At 40.0% G+C, this 15,712-nt stretch overlaps 1 protein-coding gene across 2 annotated transcripts in view; it reads right to left on the bottom strand.

The window, feature by feature from the left end:
* The window catches only part of ABCA5 (ATP binding cassette subfamily A member 5), a 477,891-nt gene that overhangs the window by 326,741 nt on the left and 135,438 nt on the right, over positions 1 to 15,712 (bottom strand). For both annotated transcript variants that reach the window (XM_053707235.1, XM_053707226.1), the window contains exon 7: positions 13,401 to 13,542. In XM_053707235.1, the coding sequence (XP_053563210.1) occupies positions 13,401 to 13,542 (142 nt within the window). The remainder of the gene's footprint in view (positions 1 to 13,400; positions 13,543 to 15,712) is intronic.

Raw genomic sequence — 15,712 nt, 5'->3', positions numbered from 1 at the left:
CTCTTGTGGTGTATCCAGTCCACGGCCCGCCCTGTCCTTTTAAGGCAGGTCTAAATTTTAAACTACAGTCACCACTGCACCCTATGGTTTCTCCTTTATCGGCTAGTTTCGGTCGAATGACGATATGGCAGTTAGGGGAGGAGCTATATAGCAGCTCTGCTGTGGGTGATCCTCTTGCAACTTCCTGTTGGGAAGGAGAATATCCCACAAGTAATGGATGATCCGTGGACTGGATACACCACAAGAGAAATAAATTTATCAGGTAAGCATAAATTATGTTTTTTCAGTCATGTGACTGCTATTGAAACGCATCGAGAAGCAGTGCATTGATTAAAATAGCCAGTAAGTGGAGCTGTCCGCTTGTGTTGCAGCAAAGATATGCAATCCAAGCAAGCTGAAATGAATAAGTTTAACCAGACCTGAGCTATCGAGCAGCTTGCAAAGGAACAAGATCTTCCTGTCTATAAATCAGTCCAGATTGGAATGCATAAAAAGAACTGTTTGCAGAAAAATGCAAGTAAAGTCTGTGTTGTGTAATTATTTTATTAGGTTTATAATGCTGTTTAGCAAATGTTTTTGTTAATTTAACTTAGTTTAATTATATATTCTGTATTGTGTGATTATTTTATTAGGTTTATAATGCTGTTTAGCATTTAAAGTCTTCATTTCAAAGCTTTCAAAATAATGTATTAGGTGTTACTTATGACAATTTTGAGAGGGGCCTGGAACCTAACTCCCTCACTTCCCATTGACTTACATTATTAAAAGGGTTTCAATTTACAATGGTTTCGATTTACAACCATTCCTTCTGGAACCTAACCCCAGCGTAAACTGAGGGCTACCTGTATATGGCTTTATCATTGAAGTAAATTGTTAAGCACACATATATCTAATAGTAGTATAGTACAATGTGACTATAATTGTTAATATAATAAAGACAGAATTGTGCAGTGGAATAGCACATAAATTATGTACAAAAATCCAGAGAATCCAGCACCGGGGAGGATTGTAGCAGGTGTGACAGCTATAGGGGTTGTGCACCTAGCCCCAAACTTTTCTTCTCAATTGGTACATAAATTATGTATGTATATTATTGACATTGTAGAATAATATGAAAGCAGAATTGTTTTCTTTTTGTATGGGTGTGGAATGATAGATAGATAAACATACCTCACAACATTTTAAAATCCATAAAAGGAACCCCCCCCCCTCTTCTTGGGCTTAACAGGTGGCAGAACAGAACACACATGAAGTTGTTTTTTTTTTTTTTAAGTATAAGCACTCTGATAACTGACTTTTGTTACTAGGGGGATGCTTTTTGGTTGCCTAGGTAGCCACACCAAGCCTCCTTCCCTAGTCTGCAACCGGTAATGTGTGCAGACTTTGCTCGAAGCAAAAGTTTTAACTGACAGCAGAAGGAATAAAATTAAAGCTGCTACTTTATTTTTGTACAGCATTTTGCTTATGTTTGTACATGATACTCCCGGGGTTTAGCAGGTATTAAGTGCTCTGTGTAAAAAAAGGCATTTGGAGCAGTATATAAATCAGACAAAAACTTTAGCCCTGTATACAACTTTCAAATAATGTACTTGCTGCCGAAAGGTTCAGAGACCACTACAGATCACTCTGCAAAAAATGTAACTATTCAGCTGAGCAGACAGCAGACACATTGCACTCGCTGCTGCTGCTGTTGCGCCTGCCTTGAGACAACACCGTGGCACGGTTGCTGCCTTCTCATGCCTGAGCTCAAAGACGAGTCAACAAGGCACATGCAGTCACAAGCGCCAAAAATTACTGACTGTGTATTGGTAACATGTGTGTATGTGCCCAATATAATTGAAAAAAAAATGCATGTGGGACAGACGTCAATCTTCCCGGGACAGACCCCTAAAATTGGGACTGTCCTGTGAAAATCGGGACAGTTGGAGGTATAAATAGATAGATGATAGATAGATAGATAGATAGATAGATAGATAGATAGATGATACAGACAACATAGACACATAGGGCCTTATATTCAATACCTCTCCACTCAAACGAGATGATCTTAGACATCTCGTCACTATGGACAGGTCCCTAATAAAATGTTAGAAACACAAATTTTAAATTGAAAGCTATTTACCTAACTATGCAGTGTTCTTGATGTGAGACACATACATTATAATATAAAGTCTAAGAAAAAAAATCCAAAGATATTGCATGATTTCTCTTCATGATAGCGAGCTTTTGAATATCAGGCCCATAGAGAAAAAGAAATCAGAGACAGGGGATTTTAAAAGGAGAGTAACATTTTTTAATTTGAAATGCAATATCTAAACTAGGCGATTTTAAATAAAAATGACAACAGCCTTGACACTCACTTCTGCAGTCTAAAAGTGCTGTCCCAGAAGAGCCATATATTATCTAAACAGCTTTACACATGAAGATGATGAAGTAGTGAAGCACAGAGCAGCAAACACTCCAATATAAACTGCTGCCCCAGCAAATTAACTCAATGGTTGCCAAAAAGGGCTTCAATGTATTGCAGAGCTATATACTTGCAGTCCTTTCTGATAGCCAGGGGTTAAATGTGAAGAGTTTTTTACAGGATATCCCACTGCAGAAAGCATGCAGATTGCAGCAGTTGTTTGCAGCTATTCAGTAAAAAAAACGAGAGGGTTGTGGGCAATATTACTATACTGTAGATAAAGGACTCAAAAATCTGTGCTCAAAGTAAAGTTTCTAAGGCACTATAGGCACATGGTATCATCAAGCCCTGCCCTAACTGAATACACCCCACCTAGGAATACAAACAAGGAATCAGTGAAGGTACTGACCCCCTTGGGCACCATGACCACCCTTCTCAAAGAGCAGTCCATGGGGCCCATTTATCAAGCTCCGGATGGAGATTGAGAGCCCATTTTTCTGGCGAGCTTGCAGGCTCGCCAAAAACAGCAGTTATGAAGCAGGGGTCTAAAGACTACTGCTTCATAACCTGTCCGCCTGCTCTGAGCAGGCGGACAGACATTGCTGCAATTCAACATGATCGGGTTGACTGACACCCTGCTGGCGGCCGATTGGCCGCGAATCTGCAGGAATCTGCAGGGGGCAGCGCTGCACCAGCAGTTCACAAAAACTGCTGGTACAATGCTTAATACAGAGAGTGTATTGCTCTCCGCATTTAGCGAGGTCTGGCGGACCTGATACGCACTGGCGGATCAGGTCCGCCAGACCTTTGATAAATAACCCCCCCATGGCTCCATTCTCAGCCCATTAGCAAAGGACTGGTCAAAGAAGCCCTCCATATTCAGGGTGCAATAAGAAGAGCTGCTACTTCATGTCACAGGAACTGATAGTACTACTCTCTGCAGGGCTGGCAGAGTCCCTAATGCCGTCTGAACACTCACTAGTTCTACCTGCAACTTGGTGATAGATCTGTTTAATTCTCTTTGAATGTCAGCTTCTCTAATCTTAGGCCTTGGTAATTATTATTTTAAAAGATGTGATCCTTCTCTCCTGTCTTGTTCTCCAGATCACTAAAACAAATAAGGGAACAGCTCCTCTACCCTCCCTGAGATCACTCTGAAGTGGCCATGAGGCTCAGCGGGTGCTCAAAGTTGCACTGCTCCCTGCAAAATGTCTGAGAAGACTCTGCCCTGTGCAGTACAGCAGTGTAGCAAAGATGCAACTAGAAGAAGAGACAGCCCTAGTGGAATGAGTCGTAATTCTCTCAGGAGGCTGTTGTCCAGCTGTGTCATAAGCCAACCGAATAACACTTCTCTGCCAGAAAGAGTAGAAGAAGTGACCTTCAGGCCCTATGCTTACCAGAGAAAACAATGAAAAAGGGCAAGAGATTGCCGAAAATCTCTAGTTGCCTGCAAATAGAATTTCAGAGCACGCACAACATCCAGGTTATGCAACAGAAGCAGGATTAGGACAGAACGAAGGAACAACAATCTCCCGATTGATATTGTGGTCCAACAGTACGTTAGGAAGAAATCCCATCTTAGTATGAAGGACAGCCTTATCCGCATGAAAAGAAAGGTAAGGGCTATCACACTGTGTAACATATGCCTGCCTGATATCACTGTCCCTTTAAGACTGCCTTCCCTGCTACTGACAATAATGCTGGCTTGGGCAGTATCTGCATTCAACTTACCTGCCTAATTAATCATTCATGCACCTGATTCCCTCAGCCTCTTTTTAAACAATCTCAGGCCTAATGTGTATTGCATTAGCTATAAAGTTTTGTTCCAGAACAATAGAGGTCTGTGACTGTTACTGCATGGATTTTACCAGCATATTCAAGCTACAGCCTTTCCTTTTAGCTATGCTTAAAATCATCTAATCGCAAGTATCCATATAATTCCATTTTGTTTCCTGTACACTGCTACTTAACAAACTCTGAACTTTATTCTAAATTACAAGTATGCATTTGGTTATAATCACTCTCTAATTACTACAACAGAATCTTACTCAGAACTTTATAACTATTCTCTGCTACAAGTTGTCATAGCTGAAATATCCCACTCCAAATATGTTAATATATTCAGAACTCTGCATCTATCTGTTCAGTTAAAAGCTTTCATGTGATTCTCCAATATATGCACAAACAGTTTTTAATGCCTTAAACCTGCAACTTGTCTATCACCTGTGCAGCTCTGCTTATTACTGACATACAGCTCTATATAATATTATGTACTGTGAACCTGCAACAAATCTTAATTTGAATCTATGAGTCAATCATCTACCAGTTTACTCTAAAGCCTGAACATCCTACATTGCTATATTTTTCTCTCATGAATCCTGCAGCTACTCCTATTAACTAACTATAAGTTACAGTGAAGCCAGAATATATTGTATACACATGTTGTACTCTCCATGAATTCTACAATAACTTCTTGCAACTATGAATCACAGAATATCATCTATCCACGTCCAGGATACTCTTCCCCGGGTCAGGGGTCGGTGTCTCCAAATCCCTACCACTGCCCCGAGGGTCTGTATCATGAGCGCATGTACACCGGAACATGATACACTGCAGAGCCGAAAGCTCAGAAACTCTGCGAGCAGAAGAAATAGCGAAGAGAAACAAAAATTTCCAAGATAACAATTTAATACCAATATAGTGCATAGGCTCAAATGTAGCCTGCTGCAAAACCCTAAGAGCAAGATTAAGTATCCATGGAGGAGCAACAGGTTTAAACACAGGCCTGATTCTAACCAAGGTCTGAACAAAGGATTGAACATCTGGTAGGTCTGTCAGACGTTTATGCTAAAGAATCGACAGAGCACAGATCTGACCCTTCAGAGAACTGACTGACAAGCCTTTCTCCAGGCCCTCCTGAAGAAAGGACAGAATATGGGAACTCTCACCCGACTCCAAGAGCAGCCCCTAGATTCGCACCAATAAAGGTAATTACGCCACACCTTATGGTAAATATTTCAAGATACCGGCTTACGAGCCTGAAGCATGGTATCAATAACCTTTTTTAAAAAAAAACCATACCTAGACAACACTAGGCGTTCAATTTCCAAGCAGTAAGCTTCAGAGATTCTAGGTTTGAATGAAGGAAGGGACCCTGAAGTAGAAGGTCATTCCTTAGAAGCAATTTCCACGGGGGGAAAAGGACGACATCTTAACAAGGTCCCCAATTTTTTGCGAAGCCCCGCTGCAGCGATTAGAATCACTGAAGCTTGCTTCTGTTTGATATGGGCTATTACCCGAGTAAGAAGGGCAAACGGGGGGAACAGATAACTAGACCAAAGTCCCATGGCACCGCCAGGGCGTCGACCAGAGCTGCTTGAGGTTTCCTTGATTTTGAACCGTCCTTTGGAAGCTTGGCGTTTAGACAAGACGCCATCAGATCCAACTCCGGAACTCCCCACCTGAGAATAATTCCGGATGGAGGGCCCACTTCCCTGGGTGAAAAGTCTGCCTGCTCAGATATTCCGCTTCCCAGTTGTCCACCCCTGGGATGTGGATGGCAGAAAAGTGAAAATTGTGAGACTCCACCCACTGAAGAATGCGAGGCGCCTTCTTCATAGCTAATGAGCTCCGAGTTCCTCTCGGGTGGTTGATATATGCCACTGAAGTGATGTTGTCCGATTGGAATCTGATAAATTGGACCAAACTTAATTGAGGTCAAGTTATCAGACATTTGGAGATGGCTCTCAACACTAGGATATTTATAAGGAGGACAGACTCCTCCTAAGATCAAAGTCCCTGAGCTTTTCAAGGGCAAACAGCTCCCCAGCCCGAAAGGCTGGCATCAGTGGTCACAATCTCCCAAGATGGTCTCAGGAAGCAACTGCCCTGGGACAGAAGGTCCTGGGAGATCCACCAGGACAGAGAATCTCTTGTTTGGATGTCAACTATCCTCTGAGAGGTCCGAATGGTATCTGTTCCATTGTCTGAGCATGCAAAAATGTAGATGTCACAGAAGGAAAATAGCAAAAGGAATAATATCCATTGAAGTCACCATTAGACCAATGACTTCCCTATCCAGAGCCACTGAGGAACGGACAGATGACTGAAAAGAAAGACATACAGTAAGGATTCTAGATTCTCTGACCTCTTGTCAAGAAAATCTTGATGGAGACCATAGTCCATGATCATTCTCAAAAAACATACCCTGAAATATTGCACCAAAGAGCTCTTTTCCAGATTCACAGTCTACCTGAGAGAGCGGAGAATCAACAGCAGAGAATCCGGAAGGGATCTTGCTAAATGAAAAAATAGCGTCTGAACTAAGATATCGCATAGAGGGATAACCACCAAGAATACTTGCAGAAACAATTCTCAGAAGAGAAATGCAAGCTACTGAATAAAAAAGAAGAAATATGACAAGATTTAACAGTAGTAGGCATAAAACCTTCTCGTAAGAGAAACAACCTTGAATACTCTTACTAAAGAGAATTACATGGACACAGCATAGCCCCAATTCTTGCTTGCAGGGAAAAGTACCCATTAAAGGATTAATATTTTCAGACACCATCTTTGCACATCCATCCTGATGTATAAGGCAAAGAATGACTAGGGGTTTATGGAAAGTGGGAGTGATATGTCACAGCTCTGCTGGGGTGTTCTTTTCCTCCTCCTGGTGGCCAGGAGTTAAATTCCAACTAGTAATTGAATGGATTTGTGAACTCTCCATGCCATTGGAAAGAAACATATCTATATATTTTCAATAGAAAATAACCATTAAAATATTTTTTTGTAGATGAATCATTTGAATTTTTTTTATGAAGTCCATCGAATTCAACCTATCCTACTTGATTTACAATAAAAAGCTCCAATTGAGCACAAATTAAATCCATTAAAAGGTGACCCATTTAAAGGGACAGTGTAGTCCAAAATAAACGTTCATGATTCAGATAGATAATGTAATTTTAAAAATTTTCAAATTTACTTTTATCACCAATTTTGCTTGTGCAATGCCGCCCCCTGCAGATTCGCGGCCAATCGGCTGCTAGCAGGGGGTGTCAATCAGCCAGATTGTATAGGATTGGGCGAATTGCAGACAGCAGCCACAGAGGCAGCGGACCAGTTATGGAGCAGCGGTCTTAAGACCGCTGCTTCATAGCTGCTGTTTCTGGCGAGCCTGAAGCAGGAAACAGGGACATCAATTCGCCCCTATATCTCTTTTACTCCAGCTTTAAATTGTAACCTCTTGTCACAAACAGTTTCCTTGGAATAAACAGAGCTTCCGCCAACTCTGTATATGGGCAATGAATATATTTATAGAAAGTAATCTTATCACTTATGTGCCTTTTTTTTAGAGAAAACAGACCCAGTTTGGGTAACCTTTGCTCAAAGCTTAAATTCTCCATTCCCGTTATTAACTCTGCAATGTCTTTTTTTGAGATTAGTCCCCAGAGCTGCACTACATACTCAAGGTGAGATCTTACCAGGGATTTATATAGTTACAGAATTATGCATCAATGTCTCTTTTAAGACATGCTAATATCTTATTAGCCTTAGAAGCCGCTGCCATCCATTGTGAACTAATTTTTAGATTGTTATCTATAAGTACTCCCAAATCCCTTTCCTTCTCTGTTTTGCTAAATATAATTTAAATAATAGGTTGCCAAATAATAAGTTGCCTGCTTATTTTTACTTTTAAAATGTAGACCCTTACATTTTCCAGTATTAAGGGGAATATGTATCAAGCCGTCAACCACAAACACTCCGGAATTCCACAGTGTAACTTGATCCGACCTAGTCATCAAAGCCTACAGACCGGCAAAAGTTGAAATTTGTGACGTAACATACAATCCACCGGTCTCAATCTGACGCAGATCAATGCTTACGTCATTACAGATGTTCCGAATACACATTCGGCTCTATCTGACACTTTTTCCCATTTATCAAATTTCGGCTATTCCAGCACAGCGTACCTGGTTTTCAATCCGCCACCCTGGAGTCCGTGGATTCCATAGAAATCAATGGGAGTCTGAAAGCAGCGAAAGCTTATGTTCGATGCTGCCAGATATCCCATTGATTTATATGGTTGAAAACAAGTAACGTTTACACCTAACACATTAAAGGGACACTGTACCCAAGATTTTTCTTTCATGATTCAGATTGAGCATGAAATTTTAAGCAACTTTTTAATTTACTCCTATTATCAAATTTTCTTCATTCTCTTGGTATCTTTATTTGAAATGCAAGAATGTAAGTTTAGATGCCGGCCCATTTTTGGTGAACAACCTAGGTTGTCCTTGCTGATTGGTGGATAAATTCATCCACCAATAAAAAAGTACCGTCCAGAGTACTGAAACCAAAAAAAAAGCTTAGATGCCTTCTTTTTAAAATAATGATAGCAAGAGAATGAAGAGAAATTGATAATAGGAGTAAATTAGAAAGTTGCTTAAAATTGCATGCTCTTTCTGAATTACAAAAGAAAATTTTTGGGTACAGTGTCCCTTTAACATAAGCCCCGAGTCTAAACATCCCTAATCTGCCACCCCCGACATCGCCGCCACCTACATAATGTTATTAACCCCTATTCTGCCGCTCCCCAACATCACCGCAACCTAAATAAAGTTATTAACCCCTATCCCGCCGCTCCCGGACCCCACCGCCACTAAATCAACGTATTTATATTATACTACAATTAAATTAAACTAGCAATTACATAAACTAAATTACATATTAAAAAAACCTAACCCTACTAAAATTATTTAAATCTACTATTAAACCTTATTACAAATTACTAAATTACCAAAAAAATAAACGCTAAGTTACAAAAAATAAAAAACACTAAATTACGGAAAAAAAACACATTATCAAAAATAAAAAAGAATTACACCTAATCTAATAGGCCTATAAAAATAAAACAGCCCCCCCCCCCCGAAATAAAAAAAAAAACTTTTTCTATCTTCATCCATCCGGCGCGGAGCGGGTCCATCCTGAAGACATCCAGCACGGAGCTCCTCTTCATACGGTCGCCGCCGTAAACTGGAACTTCAATGCAAGCGACGTCATCCAAGATTCCTTGCATTCATATTGGCTGAAAGATTTCAATCAGCCAATAGGATTAGAGCTGCTAAAATCCTATTGGCTGTTCCAATCAGCCAATAGGATTTGAGCAGCTCTCATCCTATTGGCTGTTCCAATCAGCCAATAGGATTGAGCTCTCATCCAATTGGCTAATTGGAACAGCCAATAGGATTTTAGCAGCTCTAATCCTATTGGCTGATTGAAATCTTTCAGCCAATAGGAATGCAAGGGACGCCATCTTGGATGAAGTCACTTGCATTGAAGTTCCAGTTTACGGCAGCGACCATATGAAGAGGAGCTCCGCGCCGGATGTCTGTCAGGGTGCCAGGAATCAGACTGAGAAGAGAAGTGCAAAAATAATCACACCTTTATTAATAGCAAAAAATAATAAAAAGTCCACAAGTCAAATAACAAGCCAGGAGTCAAAGCCAGAGCTGGTAGTCAGACGAGCCGAGTCAGGAGCCAAAGCGAATAGTCAGACAAGCCAGAATCAGGAACAAGGAAAACAGCAGTGTCAGGAACAAGCCAGGGATCAGGAACCAGGAAGGACATCAGGCAGCCAGGTAATACACAGGAACTCTCACAAACAGGTCTGAGACAACCCAAAGGCAAAGCATACTGAACAGAGGCCCTTTAAATAATAAGTGATATCACAATTATGAGACTGCATCCTGTCTCACACAGATGATGCACACCAGTCTGGCCATAAAAGGAAGTGCAGGAAATGAGCAGCATCCCCCACAATGCACCATAGTCAGGAAGAGAGGTGAGTAAAATGGCTGCCAGCTGCACATGGCAAACAAAACAGGGAAAAACCCTGACAATGTCTTCAGGATGGACCCGCTCCGCGCCAGATGGATGAAGATAGAAGATGCCGTCTGGATGAAGATTTCTTGCCACCAGGATGAGGACTTCGCCGGCTGGATGAAGATGGAAGAGGCTGCCCGGATGAAGACTTCTTGACAGCTGGATGGATCCTTTAAGCGGGACTTCAATAACTGTAAGTGGATCGTCAAGGTTAGTGTTAGGTTTATTTAAGGGTTTTTTGGCTGGGTTTTATTTATAGATTAGGGTATGGGTAGTAAAAGAGCTAAATGCCCTTTTAAGGGCAATGCCCATACAAATGCCCTTTTCAGGGCAATGGGGAGCTTAGTTTATTTTAGGTACAGGTAAAAGAGCTGATTTCTTTGGGGCAATACCCCACAAAAGGCCCTTTTAAGAGCCATTGGTAGTTTATTATAGGCTAGGGTTTGTTTTTTTTTGGGGGGGGGGGGCTTTTTTATTTTGATAGGGCTATTAGATTAGGTGTAATTCTTTTTTATTTTTGATAATGTGGTTTGTTTGTTTTTCGTAATTTAGTGTTTTTTATTTTCTGTAATTTAGCATTTATTTTTTTTGGTAATTTAGTCATTTGTAATAAGGTTTAATAGTAGATGTAAATAATTTTAGTAGGGTTAGGTTTTTTTAATATGTAATTTAGTTTATTTAATTGCTAGTTTAATTTAATTGTAGTATAATAGTTAGTGTAGGTTAATTAATAGTTTAAAAATAGTTTATTTTAATTCTACAGGTAAGTATACATTTATTTTAAGATAGGGATGTTGTAATTTTAATTTAAAGTTAGCGGGTTGTTAGGTTTAGGGGTTAATAGCTTAATTTAGTTTATGGCGATGTGGGGGGCTGGCGGTTTAGGGGTTAATACGTTTATTTAGTGGCGGCGAGGTCCGTGAGCGGCGGGATAGGGGTTAATAACTATATTTAGGTTGTGGCGGGGTCCGGGAGCAGCGGGATAGGGATTAACGACTTGATTTAGCTTGCAGCGGGGTCTGGGAGCGGCGGGATAGGGGTAAATAACTTTATTTAGGTTGCAGCGGGGTCCGGGAGCGGCGGAATAGGGGTTAATAACTGTATTTAGGTTGCGGCAGGGTCGGGGAGCGGAGGGATAGGGGTAATAACTTTATTTAGGTTGCGGCGGGTCCGGGAGCGGCGGGATAGGGGTTAATAACTTTAGGTTGTGGCGGGGTCTGGGAGCGGCAGGATAGGGGTTAAACATTTTAGTATAGTGGCGGTGTTTAGTGACAGGGTATAAATAAAGTTGGTAAAAAGCCAAATAGACCTGAGATCGATGACTGCTAGTTAACAACAGCCCGATGCTCATCGCCCCGTACTTGGTGCGCGTCTTTTTGCCGGCTTTTTTATAAATATGGAGAGCGTATTGAGATACGCGGTCGCGATGTTAGGTGAGTGTATTGATGCCGTCAAATGTAACACAGTTGATGGCTTGATAGATATCCCCCTAAATCTCATTTTCCATTTACCAGCCCAGTCTTCCAATTTTTGAAAATCCTCTTGCAAAACAATTTGATCCTGCACTAACCTAATGACTGCAAAAAACAGAGATGTTGCTATTTAATCCATGCTCCAAGTTATTAATAAAAATATTAAAAAAAACAGGGCCCAGTACTGATCCCTGGGGGACTACACTGATTACTTTTGTCCAATATGAGTATGGTCCATTTACTACTTATGCATTGCTCCATGTGTTTTATCCAGTTATTTATCCATGAGATAACATTTTTAGCTATCCCCAGTCCCTTAATTTTGTACCATAATCTCTCATATGGCACTGTATCAAACGCATTTGCAAAACCCAAGTATAGCACATGAACTAATTCCTCTTTATCTATATTTTTACTTACTTCCTCATAGAACCTAATTAGATTAGTTTAGCATGATCTATTTCTCATAAAACCATGCTGATTTGAACTCGTAATCTTGTTTACACGAATATACTCATAAATATAATCTCTTATAATCCCTTCAAGTATTCTCCCAACTACCAATGTAGACTAACTAGTCTATTGCTTTCTGGATCAGCCCTGCTTCCATTTTAAAAAGTGGCACCACATCAGTTTTACGCCAGTCCTAGAGTACTATGCCTGAGGATAATGGGTCTTGAAAAATTAAGAATAGAGGTTTAGCTATAATAGTGCTAAGTTCCTGTAAAACCCATGGGTGTGTTCCATCTGGACCTGCAGGTTTTTTTTTACCTTAATATTATCCGGGGTTTTTTCTGATCTCATCTAAAGATAACCCAGTTAATGGTAAGGGCTTGTATGTTCTAGTTTGTTTCAAAGTATCTCCCATTGTTCCTTTCTTGTGTATACTGAAGAAAAGAGCTGGTTTAGTACCTCAGTCTTTTCCCTGTCATTGGTAATCATGCTACCCTTATCACATTTTAATGTACCTATATTTTCATTAGATTTTTTGCCATTAATATAATTTAAAAAACTTTTAGGGTTTGACTTAGAATCCTTTGCCATTAAGCTTTGCCATTAATCTTTCATTTTCAATTCAATTCTTGTTACATTTCTTATATATTTGGAATGTTAAGCCTGTACTTTTCTCTTTGAATAATTTAAATGTCCTAATTTCTCTTAACACATTTTTATTTAGCCACATTGGCTTGGATTAATTTATTTTACCTTTATAACCATGTGGTATGTGTTGATATGTATATTTATTTATGTTATGTATCCACTGTGTTTTTATTTGAGAATACTTTGTCCCAATTTATGTCATTTCCTTAAATCATTTAATTCTTCTTAAAATTAAAAGCCTTGGTTGATCCCTTGTAATACTGCTTATGAAAAGTGATTTTAAACGTGACCATGTTATGATCACTGTTATCCAAATGTTCTTTCACTTCTATGTTTGATATTATTTCTGTATTGTCTGATAGCACTAAATCTAATAGTGATCAACACCGGTGTCCCTTTAAGTATAAAACAATTCTAATGCATAGTACCTAATAAACCATTTGTCGCAATTACCGTTAAAAGGAAACTAACCTAACTTTCTTTGTTGTATCTAAAGAGGATGTACATCATGCAGTATAATGTTGTTGAGCTCTTACCAGAGATATGCCATACATAGTATAGAGCATGAAGATCAGATAACAGTTGCTGTTATTGAACGGATAGATAGAAGTTGTTATAATGGCCATCAGCAGAGATATGATTAACATGAGGGCTGTATACAGGACAACCCAAGACAACCTGAAAAACATATAGAAAATATGTGTCAGAAAATATACACTGATGCAGTCAATCAAATTAAATGACAGATAATTATTTTCTTGCTGCAATAATACTAGATAGCTGTAGAAACCAATAGTTAGAACTTTTTTGTTTCAGCCGGTCTACAAAATTCAGAACCTTTTTTGTAAAAACACTAATAAATTGCTAACAAAAAATATCACACTAAGGTCCTGATATTCTAAACCTCTCCGCTCAGGTAAGATATTCTAAAATGATCCTCCAGCACTGGGAGATCCCCTAGTGAAATATTCAATAGGCTGATGTTGTTTTGCTTCTCCAAGGGGGTTTTCCTGCATTTCTGTATGTGTAGAAGAGACAAGCCCAGTGTAATATAGCATTGCATGACAGTTCTGTTGCATTTAAACTTTGTGCGTTTGTACACTTTAGATTAAAAATGTAATTACATTTAAACTTTTCACTTTCTATTTTATATTTTATTTTGTATACAGCAGTGTATTTAGGAGTGTGATTTTTCAAATTGTGATTATGCCTTCACAGTTTCTGTGTAACTTTAACAAATTAGTCTCGTACTTTGTATATAAATGTGTATATTTTATAAATTAAATAGCGCCTTGTATGTCTTTTATTTAAATTAAAACTGAAAAACTGTCAGCTTCAGTTTCCGAGTGAGCGTCTTTACATTCTATGGGCCAGATAATCAAACATTCTCTAGTTTGGGGAGAGAGTATAGTGCTGACTTCACAGAGGTAGAACTGAATGTTCTAAGAAAAGGTGAGGAATCTTGAAATCCCAGAGAGATGAGAGATGCCTTCCATAGCAAGCAATGAAGCTCCCTTGGATACAAAATTTCACATGGCACAGAGTAGGTAACAAGAGAACCACTGGGGATGATATAAAGGCATCTATTTATCAAGCCGTCAACTTACCTGCATTCAACGGCACCAATACGCTCGCCTAAGATCGCCGCCGCTGACCTGAATACGTTCTCCAAAATTATCAAAAAAGCTGTCAAAAAGCCGCGCACCAAGTACGGTGTGATGAGCAGCGGACTGTTGTTAACTAACAGTCATCGATCTCGCTGCTCTTCGATTTTTTTACAGCTTTCTTGGTACCCTGTCACTAAATACCCACACTATACTATACTGTTTACCCCCTAAACCGCCGCTCCTGGAGCCCACCGCAACTAAATAAATTGTTTAACCCCTAAACCGCTGCTTCCGGAGCCCACCGCAACTCTAATAAATGTATTAACCCCTAAACCGCTGCTCACAGACCCCGCCGCAACTAAATACATTTTTTACCCCCTAAACCGCCCCTCACGGAGCCTACCGCCACTTACATTATACTTATTAACCGCTAATCTGCCCCCCCTACACCGCCGCCACTATATTAAATTTATTAACCCCTAATCTGCCCCCCTACACCCTGCCGCCACTATATTAAATGTATTAACCCCTAAGCCTAAGTCTAACCCTAACCCTAACACCCCCTAACTTAAATATAATTTAAATAAATATAAAAAATATTCCTAGCATTAAATAAATTATTCCTATTTAAAACTAAATACTTACCTATAAAATAAACCCTATGGCCTAGATTTGGAGTTTTGTCGGTAAAGACCCGCGTAGCTAACGCCGGCTTTTTTCTGGCCGCACCATAAAAATAACTCTGGTATTGAGAGTCTACATAAAGGCTGCGTTAGGCTCCAAAAAAGGAGCGTAGAGCATTTTTAACGCAGCTTCAACTCTCGATACCAGAGTTGCTTACGCAAGTGGCCAGCCTCAAAAACTTGCTCGTGCACGATTCCCCCATAGGAAACAATGGGGCTGTTTGAGCTGAAAAAAAAACTAACACCTGCAAAAAAGCCGCGTTCAGCTCCTAACGCAGCCCCATTGTTTGCTATGCGGAAACACTTCCTACGTCTGCACCTAACACCCTAACATGTACCCCGAGTCTAAACACCCCTAACCTTACACTTATTAACCCCTAATCTGCCGCCCCCGCTATCGCTGACCCCTGCATATTATTATTAACCCCTAATCTGCCGCTCCGTAAACCGCCGCTACTTACATTATCCCTATGTACCCCTAATCTGCTGCCCTAACATCGCCGACCCCTATATTATATTTATTAACCCCTAATCTGCCCCCCACAACGTCGCCTCCAC

The sequence above is a fragment of the Bombina bombina genome, chromosome 1 (assembly GCF_027579735.1).
Source record: "Bombina bombina isolate aBomBom1 chromosome 1, aBomBom1.pri, whole genome shotgun sequence".
NCBI lineage: Eukaryota > Metazoa > Chordata > Amphibia > Anura > Bombinatoridae > Bombina > Bombina bombina.
The sequence above is the reverse complement of the archived record's forward strand: the minus strand, read 5'-3'. Positions and strand labels throughout refer to the sequence as shown.